General features: G+C 39.3%; 1 protein-coding gene across 2 annotated transcripts in view; it reads right to left on the bottom strand.

The window, feature by feature from the left end:
- Positions 1-1,591: 1,591 nt before the first annotated feature.
- Positions 1,592-12,110, bottom strand: part of Spag9 (sperm associated antigen 9) — a 125,815-nt gene continuing 115,296 nt past the window's right edge. For both annotated transcript variants that reach the window (XM_050156765.1, XM_050156767.1), the window contains 2 exons: positions 9,685-9,834; positions 1,592-5,025 (listed from right to left, as the gene is read on the bottom strand). In XM_050156765.1, coding sequence (XP_050012722.1) covers positions 4,910-5,025; positions 9,685-9,834 — 266 coding nt within the window. In that variant the 3' untranslated portion in view covers positions 1,592-4,909. The remainder of the gene's footprint in view (positions 5,026-9,684; positions 9,835-12,110) is intronic.

Below are 12,110 nucleotides of genomic sequence, written 5' to 3'. Positions count from 1 at the left end.
GGCAAGTGAAGAATTATGGGGTGTTATAGCAAGGGCACACAGCAGTTATATAACTATTAGAGGGTCATAAATGAGCAACCAGTGGACCAGGACTCCAACGCAGGTCTTACCCTACATGTGCAGAAGCCTCCATGTCTGGTTAGACTGGTTTCAGTATTTGCTGAGGTACCCTTTCATCTGTCAGACCTGTTTATCAAAAGGGAAGGTATTTTCAATGGCCAGGCCTCTGGATCACTGGGGTCAGTGATGCTCTCCACAGGGGTTCTCCGTAGATCACTTGTGAATTTATGGGCACACACTTGGAAAGACTAGATGATATGAAAATGACCCTAGGTATGACGAGAAAAGCTAATGGGCCAGGCGGTGGTGGTGTTTGTCTTTAACCCCAGCACTTGTGAGGCAGAGGCCAGCCTGGTCTACAGAGCGAGTTCCAGGACACTCAGGACTACAGAGAGAAACACCAGACAAACAAACAAAAAAAGGCTAATAGCATCTTTCTACGAAAACTAAGAGAAACTGTCTTACCAAGCAAATACAGGCTCATGAGAGGAAATCTCACTTACCCCTTTAAGGTGGCACTAAGTTTACAGTACCCTAATTTTCAACTGCCCAAGCCTGAATCAGAAAAGGAGGATTATGAAGCTGAGGTGGGGGTAACCTCGCAGTTACCACACAAAGACCACAACAGCCAGCGATGAATGAAGCTTTGTCTCCTGGGAAACAAGATGTTTGGGACTGCAGCTGGGCTGCTCTCATTCTTGTAAGTAAATGTTACCAGCCTGAAGATCAGAATCACTTGGGTAACTTGAGATGGGCAAAAGAAGGGAAAACCTTACTGTATGGTAGCTCCCAGAGCAAATCATGGACATAGCTCCCTCTTCTGGTCTGACTGAGATTCCTGATCCCAGAGTCAGGGTATATATTGTCCTCCTATATATTTAGGGCCTAAACTCAGATCATAACTTTTATTTTTGTGAGTGGAAGCTATTTTGTTGCTTTTATCATGACAAAAAAAAATCAAAAATCTCAGTTATTTGGATACAGTGTCTTTTTGATAAATTTTTAATTCTAAATATTCCAATACCCCTTAACCCACTACCAATGGATGACCTTGAACAAGTATATCAACACGTCATTAAAATCTACACTGAGCTAGGCGGTGGTGGCACATGCCTTTAATTCTAGCAATTCAGAGTCACTGGCAGCCTGGTCTACAGCCAAGGCAGTTATACAGAGAAACTCTGTCTCAAAAAAAAAAAAAAAAAAAACAACAAAAAAACAAAAAACAAACAAACAAAAAAACAAACAAAAAATCCACACTGCAACATATCTCCTGACACTTGGTATAATTCAACTGCAGGAGGCTGAGGGCAGGTTTCACTCAGCACTCCTACCAGTCAACTGAATGCCCTACTGACCACGGCCACGTGTCATCTGTACCGTGAGTCACACTGCTCACTTTTTAGCCAGTGCCAAATAACAATCTTGGCTCTCAGAAATGACGTTTCATGGGACATATTATTGGACATTCTGATAAAAACCAAGTCTAGAGCCCCAAGAAAGATAAAAACAAAGCACACTGAACCTCACACATGTTTCATATACATATTTATATATATTTCATGTACAAAGTTACATTCTGAATCCCAGGGATTCCGTAATAGAAATAAATACTGAAATAACTACATTGCTAATGAGCTTTTTACTCAGAGAAATGAAGCCTCGGCCTCTAAGAGACAGCATATGGGACACTCTAGAACCCAATCTTATGAGGCAAGTAAAGTTCTGATGTCTAGGACAAAAAGAAATTTAGGACATAAACAGTTAAAACATATTCAAATATTGAGAAATAAATGACAAAATTATTAATAAAACTTCATTTTTAAGAGAAAAAAAGACAATTAGTGTTACAGAATAGCACAACCCTGTTAGAAAAGCATTTATGATTTCAACATGTATTTCCTTCTCTTCCCATGCATCCAAATGGGACACCACCAACCCCTTTCCTAACATGATCAATTAAGAAGAACCCTAAATCTGGTTGAGTCCTTTGGTAATAGTCATAATACTTACTAGGAAATAAATATCCATCTCCATGGCATTTGCAAGACACGCATTCTTTTTAGGTTAATATGAGGCATTTTGTTTTGTTGCAAAGGCTGCATGTTAAGTCTCCTCTCAAATTCATAAGAACAATGCTACAACTGAGCCCATAGTGTAACCTTTCCACTCACACACATTCCAGCTGAAGAGAGGTATGCTGCGCCCTCTGTGCTGGAACGTTTTACACTCCCAGCAAGCTGCAACTTGTAAGAGATACATTATTATTTTATCAGTTTGGATCTACACCAGTTAGAGAAACATGGTCTCAATACTGACTTTCTAAAAAACAGTTTCCTTTAGCCTCCTAGAGACTTTAGCCTGCATTTCTAGTGTCAGGTTGAGACATATGCTGCTGTTCTTTTTATAGACCAGCTATGACTGTGCATTGATAATTTCAGATAGTTCACCTTCATATAGAACCAGATGTAACAAAATGAGAACTCTCAGTACTCTGCCTTCTTCCTCTAAGATTTTTACATGGGAGACTGCCCAGAGGCACTCAACCTCCTCTGCCCTGTAGAGGCTATGACAGTTTATACCCCTTTACTGCCTGTGAACAGCTTACATCCCGCTATTTCTTCCAAAGATTACCCCCTTGACAAAATAAACATCACAAGAATATATATGTTATGGGGGGGGGGGAAGAAGAGAAGCAAAACTATCAACACAAGCACAGCCCTTAAAACAAGCTGCGCAGTGCATTTGCTCTCTCCGGTCCCTGAAGTGATCCACAGGACCACGGTGATTTGGGATCATTAGCTAAAATCACCACACACCTACAGCCTGTGAGTGAAGTCAACCCCACTAAGTTTCAAAGAAACAATTCCAACCAGGGTACCAACACATTTGCATGTTTCTTCTTTAGCTCCCGGTTTCCTGGTTTCCACTGGACCACACAAACATGTAAAGAGCTTCCGAACAATGATAAGGGTGTCTGACTCTAGGATACTGACTTCGTGGGATTAAAAGTTCCAGAAACTTTGGTGTCTCTTTATGAATTTTTTACAACATTTCCAATAAAGGCTAATAATGCTTTTTTAAGTATTTGCCTCAAATGACTCATATTTAAAATAAAGATATAGCAAACAAGCGATGGAAAAGTGGTCAGCTCTGAAGAAAAAATAATATGTAGATCAAACATATTATCCTCTATACAGCTTTATCAAAACAGGTGTTTTTCTTTTAAAACATACAGGCCACAATTTTAAAGTGTGCTCAGTGTGCTTATTGATACAAAAGCCTCCTAGGCTCATTAAGTCTCATGTGTTTTAGGATCTAGCCTAACCACATATATGCAAAAAAATCACTGGTATACTTTTTACAGATATCTCTGTGTCACAGTCTGGGGAAAAAGTTCCTTGGAGTTCCTTGGTACTTAAGAATGCTTAGACATTAGAGACTTGTGTTTGATATCTTGTCTATGAAGTGGTCTGGTTCTTCCAAGAAAACTGAAGAACCTGTTTCCTGTATGTTTTTATTTTTAAAACAGCACATAAAATTATGTTTAACTTTGTTTGTAGCAGTGGGTAAGAAATGGTAAATCATACATTTTAGGAATTTCAGGAATTTTCCTTGATAGAGGAAAAAACCGTATAGATCACGGTTTTTGAAAACTCAAAAGGTTATCAGTTAAAATTAAATTTAAACCCACTTTTTCAAATGGATACCACGAATGAAAAGATTAATGCTGACTTTGCTGGCTGTACAGCATTTCCCTTTGAAGATGCCATTTTAAGCCAACAAGGATGCAAACGCTGAAGCGTTATTTATACCAAGCAAACACTAACTGCTTGGTAGTCTTATCCAGAACAAAATAAATCAATTTTCCTAATCATTCTGCTGTCAGCTAATTGGGTTGACTCCACAGTCACCACAGTGTCCCCTCCTTAACAGTGTAAGAGCAGCCTAGTATCTGGCTAACAGGTACATTTTTTCCATGGAAAAACCTGAATCAACTACCACCATCCTCTAGGACAAGAGTACATAACACAACCTCCTTGGAGAACATCCCCCAGTACTGAAGTGCTCTCTACGCTTCCCAGAATAGTTCTTAAACTTCAAATAATACATTACTTAAATGTCAGTATGAAAATGGGTGAAACCAATCTAAAAAATTAGAATATTCAGAGAAGCAGGCTTCATAAACTTTAGAGTTCTAGTGAGATAGGAACAAGAAATTTTATTTAAATAGTGTAACCTTAATTTCTTTAATATAAAACCCCACCAAATCTGATGAAAACAAAGTTTTATATACCATATAAACAAGATTTGTCAGAATTGAAAGTGAAAGTTAAAGTAATTTACAGTTAGCTTTTAGCCCTCTTGGGACATTTAGATAATCCTGATAATCCATCTGTTATTAGTGTATCACTTCTATAATACACCGGGGAAAACTCTATACTCTGTACTTCATGGTACAGTTTCATTTATTAAGTCTTTTCCATTAGTTCCATTATTAGTGACAGCTAAAAAGTGACCTTATCAATTAAGTGAGTGACATTAGACTGTGGCAGAGCAAACCACATCTGGATTGCTTTCTGTAATTCACCAGTTTGCAGAAAGTAAACATCCTTTGATTTGTTCATGATATACTGAAATTGCCTATTAACACTGGTGCAGTAAACTAGCTCGCTCCTCTGTATTGTTACCATAGGACAGATTTTGTAATATAAAAGTAGCAGGGGAAAAATGCTCACATATTGTGTGGTGAAACGTCTTTCACAAAAAGAGCATTTAAATAAGGGGGGAGGGAAAATAAATCATGCAGAAGAGGCAGCTTCCTCGTCTCCGCCTGTCTCTTACGGACTCATTCACTGCCACACATCACTTGCCACACTATCAGGTGACTCCTTTCTGCTTTGGTGACCGAAGGTTCCAGTGGAAGATCCTCTCCCAGAAGTTCAGATTCTCCACCTTCATCACCTAATGGATCATAAGGAGACTGAAGTTAGCTTAGAAGCAGAAAATACAGAATGATGTGAACTGGACTCACAGTAGCCTATGAAGATGATTTGTTTGACTTCTAGTGCAGAAACACAGTAAAGAATACCAGGGGGCTGGAGAGGTGGCTAAAAGATTAAGAGCACTTGCTAGTCTTCTGGAGGACTAGCAAGTTTGGTTCCCAGCACCCATGTTGGGCAGCTCAAAACCATCTGCAACTATAGTTCCTAGGGATCTGACTTCCTTTTCTAGCTTCAAAGGGCACGCATGCACGCAAAAATGGAAAAATAAAAAGTAAAAGAGTTAGGGGCCAGTGAGATAGCTTAGTGGGTAAAAACCTTTGCCACCACATGGTGAAAGGAGATAACCTATTCATGCAAACTGCCCTCTGATCTCCATATTATATATACGCTAAATGTAATAATGACAGAAAATACCAATATCTGAATCTTCACTCAAAGCACTGCCTGATTTCTGAAATTCCTTTTCCTTTCATTCACGAAAGCTAGTCCACAGTACTATGCCGACAGTCATCACAACGTCTGTTCACACGATAACAGAAATGGGAGACAAAAGAGCCAATGTATCTAGTTCTGTGTTTGTCCAAAACAGATATTCTACTCTTGTTTATTTCAAATTAAGAAAGCTTAATAAATATGGAACATACTAAGACCAGGATGTTGTACTGATTCTTGGAGATCAGGGGTACAGTTCTCCAGTTGAGACACTGAGTACTGAACAGGCACTGCTGCTCCTCTCCACAAGCTTGCAGTAGTCAGCTCTGCTGTGCACAGCAACGTTATTCTGGTACAATCTAGCTGACAACTTGTTTAGTGGGATGAATTAATTCTTCAGCAGAATCCTAAAAATGTGCACACTAAGAAACAAAGATATTCCACTGATGTACTGGGATTTTGCAATGTTCCCATTTGATTTTCGCAAAAGAAAATGGCACCACTGACTAGAAATAGAGGAAGGGAGTAACTGAATATATGTACTTTTCTATGCAAGCAATTTTCCTTTTCCCCTCCCCGCGATGACTTTTTCACAGCAAAGGCAAAATATGGATAACATGCTCAGGTCAAAAGTCAGTCTCTCCAAAGGCCAGAAGAGGGCATCAGCGCCCATGGAACTGGAGAAAACCTCCATGTGGGTGTCAGGAATAAACCAAGGTTCTTTGGAAGAGCAGTCAGGGGTCTTAACTACTGAGCTGTTTCTCCAGGCCCATGTTTGTTTGTTTTTTAAAGATTTATTTCTATGTATACAGTGTTCTGCCTGCATGTACATCTGCAGGCCAAAAGAGGGCACCATATCTCACTATAGATGGCTGAGAGTCACCAAGTGGTTACTGGGAATTGAACTCAAAACCTCTGGAAGTGCAATCAGCACTCTTAACCTCTGAGCCATCTCTAAGTTTGGATCTTAAATTTAAAAAGTTTACAATGAGCCATGTTTTGTGGAGTTTGCCTTTAATCCTGACACACTGTAAGCAAAGATGGGCAAAACTTCAGTGAGTTCCAGGCCAGCCTAGTCCAGACAGTCAATTGCAAGCCAGCAGGGCTACACAATGAAACCGTATTTCAAAAAACAACAGAAGCAAACTACAATGGTGAAGACTAAGTGGCTGAGACAAAGGCTTCTGGTTTCTTGCTTTCTGAGCTGTTTTGAAAACATAATATATCTTGTTCCCCAGGATCCCTAAATTGTTTAATTTAACCTAAGTCCTTATAGCTTTGATAAATTCCTTATTGTTAAAACAACATAAAATGAGGCAGTGGTGGTGGCGCACGCCTTTAATCCCAGCACTTGGGAGGTAGAGGCAGGTGGATCTCAGTGAGTTCACCATGGTCTACAAAGTGAGTTCTAAGACAGCCAGGACTGTTACACAGAGAAACACTGTCTTGAAACACAAACAAATAAAAAACAACAAAACACTATTAAAATGAATAAGAACAACAACATTGAATTCAAGGTGTTTCTGTTGTTATTGTGTTGTTCTTTTAAGACAGTGGTTCACTCTGTACCACTGATGTCCTAGAATTCACTATGCAGCCCAGGCTCTACCTGCCTCTGCTTCCCAGGATGCTGATAGTAAAGGTGTGTGCTACCATGTTTTGTTTTTAAAACCAATATATTGACTATTAAAGCTGGCGTTTGCTTAAAAACACACACACACACACGCCCCCCCCCTTAAAAAAAACAACAAAGCAAAAAACACCCAAGTGTATTTTCCAGGCTGGATTGCTAGAGCGGTTGCCAAACCTGGCTAAGCAATTTGTATGCTATTTTCAGAGTCTGCAATGGAAAGCATTTAGCGGAGGTGGAAAACTGCAAAGATTTGACTAGGATATCTTCAGTATGATTCCAACTGCCACACAACACTCCAAGAAAAAGCTACAAAAATCACCCTAAGGAGAGTCCCTACAATTCCTTTCCATAAAACACTCCTGTGCCAGTGGTCAATTATTTTAAATGCTTTGAAACTCTGCTGTTCTTGCTGGCAGCAATCACTAAAATTTTCATTAATACCCTGGCCCCACAGAATTACACTAAGAGCGTTTGACATTATATGTTCTGGTTTATACTGACCACATGTAGCACACCGTCACTGATTAAGACACTACATTTTCTACCATGATAGGCATCTTTATTACATTCTCTACAAGCATTTAATAACTTGCATTTGAGAAATCATTAAATTACTAATACTCTTATTAGACTAGCCTTTCTTAGTGGTGGGCAGACATCTATTTTGACAGTACTTCTTTTTCCTTCTCTGTCTTCAGGCTGCGTCCATTTAGGTAGTGCTCTGTGTGAACACAGGACTCTCCACATCTACCAGCTAACAGTTCCTCATTGTGCTGCTTCTGTCTCAGTGGAGAGTGATTACCAGCGGACTCAATTCCCTTTTTCTAACACACTTCCATATCTCGTCTTGAACCTAAATACCTTCTACCCAAACCTAACTGCATTGCTCCTTCATTTCAAGTCCTGCAACCCTCCTTTGCTTGAAGGATAAGCACAAACTTTACTTGGTACGGTGGTCTGAATGAAAATGGCCCCCATAAATTCATAGGCAGTAGTGTTGGAGGAGTGGCTTTGTTGGAGTGGGTGGGCTCGGAGGTTTCAGATGCTCAAGCCAGGCTCAGTGGTTTATTCTCTCTGCCTCTTGGCTCCTTGTCCAGCAGTGTCACATCTGTTCCCCACATGACAACAATGGACTAAACCTCTGAACTACAAGACAGTCCCAATTAAGTGCTGCTTCCTTTATAACAGCTGCCCTGCTCTTCACAGCAATAAAACCCTACCTAAGGGATACTTAGGAAAATACTTTCTTTTTTCCTTCTTTCTGTCTAAATACCCACAAATATATACAGTATATGAAACTTTCCCTTAACTTATCTTCCTTTCTAGAGAAATGTGTACTCTCTGCTCTCCTCTTTTTAAAATATTTTCTTCAACTAACATGGTTTTACTTTTCTAGATCTTTAGTAAGATGAGGAAATGCTCAGTGTTAAAGCGCTTGTTTAAAATTTATCAAGTATTGGTTTCAATACCCAACACTGAAAAAAACCCAACGAACCTTACACAACAAGCAAATGAAACAAAATCACCTCAATTAAGTCATTTTTTAAAAAGCCAGGAGCTGCTAATCTTCACTCTTACCAGTTCCTGCCCCAATGCAACCCTTCAGGCTACCACTATTTGATACTGACTCAGTTCAAGCATTGCTTCTTCTATATTCTCACCATGGGAAGAGCTGACAACTCTCCACCAGAGCATTTGCAACATCTGAACTTGTTAACCACCTTCGCTCTGTACTGTTCTATAAAACCTATCAGAAGGAGTTTGGCTGGTGTGGCACATGCCTTTAGTCCCAGTGCTTGGGAGGCACAGGCAGGTGGATTCTGTGAGTTTGATTGGGTCCAGCCTAGTCTACACGAGCCAGCTTCAGGACAGCATAATAGAGAGACCTTGTCTCAAAAAGACTAATCATCATCATCATCATCTATTAAAAGGGGAATAGTGACTGATTTGTTTCCACATTTAAGTTTAAGGCTGATAGGCACAAGGTGAGAAAAAGAACAAATAAACAATGTGTTTTTTTATTTATTTATTTATTATGTACACAGTGTTCAGCCTCCATGTATGCCTGCACGCCAGAAGAGGGCACCATATCTCATTACAGATGGTTGTGAGCCACCATGTGGTTGCTGGGAATTGAACTCAGGACCTCTGGAAGAGCAGTCGGTGCTCTTAACCTCTGAGCCATCTCTCCAGCCCCAATAAACAATGTTTTATTAAGTATTTTTATTTCTTCCTTTTGTGGGTGAGAAAACAGATCCTGGGAGAGTAGATTTGTTCAAAGCCTCATGATTACAATTCTTCAGCTCTTCAGTCAAACCTTAATATATGGCCATTTGCAATTTATAATGGCTCTTTTAAATGAATACATCTGGTATGAAAGAAACACACATATACAGTATGTATGTATAGACAGAAAAACATGTGATCCTTTTTCAAGTAAAATATTGAAAGAGAACTTAGAAGTCATTATCAGAGTGCTTTCTTATTCACTATGGGTGAAAACCCAACTCACAGAGCACAGTGGAAACTGACCTCCAAGAACCAAAGACTTACCCATCCGGAAGTCAATGTAGCCTTCTCCCCCGCTGATGACAAGCATAGACTTCAAGGGTGTCTGGCTACTGGGCTCCTGTGCAGATGACCCTGCTTTGTCAGCTGTTAGATCTGTTCCGCCATTGCCACTCTGTGGGTTAATGACCTGACCTATTTTGTACAGGAAGGGAACAGTGAATATTACTTATCACAGACACAGGTAGGGGATGTTATTTTTTTCTTTACCTTTTTGAAGTTAAACAAAAGACAAGGTTGACTCATGCCTGTAATTGCAGCACTAGGAAGGGTGTGGCAGGAGGACAGTCTTGAGTTTTAGTGTAGACTAACGAAATCTTGATTCAATAAAGTTAAGCTGGACAATGTCCTGATTGTGTTTAAGGGCTCAGGAAACAGAGGCAGGATTATCTCTGTGAGTTGAAAGCCAACCTGATCAATGGAGTGAGTTTGAGGACTTCCAAGGATGCAATAAAAGCCAGCCTCAAAAGTTAGAAAAGGGGGCTGGAGAGATGACTCAGTGGTTAAGAGCATTGCCTACTCTTCCAGAGGTCCTGAGTTCAATTCCCGGCAACCACATGATGGCTCACAACCATCTGTAATGAGGTCTGGTGCCCTCTTCTGGCCTGCAGACATACACACAGATAGAATATTGTATATATAACAAATAAATAAATATTTTAAAAAAAGTTAGAAAAATAAAAAGGTAAATATTTATTGACACCCCCCGCTTGAGTATACAGTGTTAGGAACAGAGACTTTACATTAACAGAAAACCATTAAATGAAATTTTAAGAGACTAATTTAAAAATCTTGAGTAAACTAATTTCACAGTAAACAGGAACAGATGATCTTCAAAATCCAATGTGAGACACATATATGGCAAGGCGGATGTTAAATTACTATATTAAGTACTTTATATTATATAAAGTATATATTTATATATTTATATAAAAATATATATATATAAAGTATATATATATTTATATATATACTTTATATAAGTACTATATATTAAAGAACTATATTGTTCTACTTTTTGATCTAAGGGGCATAGAAAGTTTCCCTCCTAAAGGTATACATTTGGATTTAAGACAGAAAATCTACACTTAAGCCTAGGAATTGACATATTTGTGGTAGTTTGAATGAAAAATGTTGCTTATAAGGTCAGGTTATTTGAACACATGGTTCCCAGTTAGTGACACTGTTTAGGAAGGTGGTGCAGTCTTGTTAGAGAAAGTACATCACTAGGGGAAGGAGAGTCCATAGCTTTGTTCTACTTTCAGCTTGTTCTCTCTGCTTCATGGCTGCAGCATGGTGACACACACCTTTAATCCCAGCCTGTCCTATACCACTTCAGGGCAGCTGAAGCCCTGTCTCAAAAAAAGAAAGACAAGCTGAGATTTTCTCAGCTTCCTGCTGTCACAGTGTCCCTACTGTTATGGTCCCTAGCCCTCTAGAACTCTTTCTATTTTCTTACAGCAACAGAAAAATAACATAATATAATATTTTAAATCTATTTCAAATATATGCCCTTTCCTTTACAGTTAAGGTTTTTTTTTTTTTTTTTTTTTTTTTTTTTNAATTTTGCTTTCTTTTTTTCTTTTTGTGAGACAGGGTTTCTCTGTGTAGCCCTGGCTGTCCTGGAACTAGCTCTTGAAGACCAGGCTGACCTCGAACTCACAGAGATCCACCTGCCTCTGCCTGGGATTAAAGGCATGTGCCACCACTGCCTGGCGAAAAGTTTGTCTTTTTTTAACTTAAGAGTTTGCAAATAAAATTGCTGCTAAATGTGTTCTAAAGTTCAAACTCTAAGGTAGAATGTTTGATTATGAAATGGCAGGGGAGAGAGAAACCTTTACATATTATTCATGGTATGAACAACTGAACAATTTCCAAGATATTCCTCTTGGAGAACTTTGACTGTGGGCTGGGTCAGAAGCAGAGTGCTTGCCTAGCATGTATGAGGGCCAATGTCCAATCCCCAGAATTGTGGGTAGTGTGTGCATGTGTGTGAGAGAGGGATAAAGAAAGCTTTGACCAAAGAAAGCCAGCCTATAAACCACAATCCCAGAGAACTTAGACAACAATGCGGACACTAGGAGAGATGTATATAGATATAATCTACATGGGAATTAGAAAGTAGAAAAAGACAAGATCTTCTGAGTAAATTGGGAGCATGAGGACCTTGGGGGAGGGTTGAAGGGGGGAGGGGAAAGGCAGGGAGGGGAGCAGAGAAAAATGTAGAGCTCAATAAATATCAATAAAAAAAATACAAAAAAAAAAAAAGAGAGAAATCTTTGACTGTGAGAAGCTTTTTTTCCTTTTCAGAATCTGCTGTCCTTCAGTCAAATCTCAGACCACATGTCTTTGGGAACAAGCAGAACACAGTCATATGATGACTTTGACTAATATACTGTGACAAAATATTA

The sequence above is a fragment of the Alexandromys fortis genome, unplaced genomic scaffold, assembly GCF_014885135.2.
Source record: "Alexandromys fortis isolate MF-2015 unplaced genomic scaffold, M_Fortis_MF-2015_v1.1 scaffold_31, whole genome shotgun sequence".
In the NCBI taxonomy this organism is placed as follows: domain Eukaryota; kingdom Metazoa; phylum Chordata; class Mammalia; order Rodentia; family Cricetidae; genus Alexandromys; species Alexandromys fortis.
Note: the sequence above shows the minus strand (reverse complement) of the source record. Positions and strands in the feature narration are given on the sequence as shown.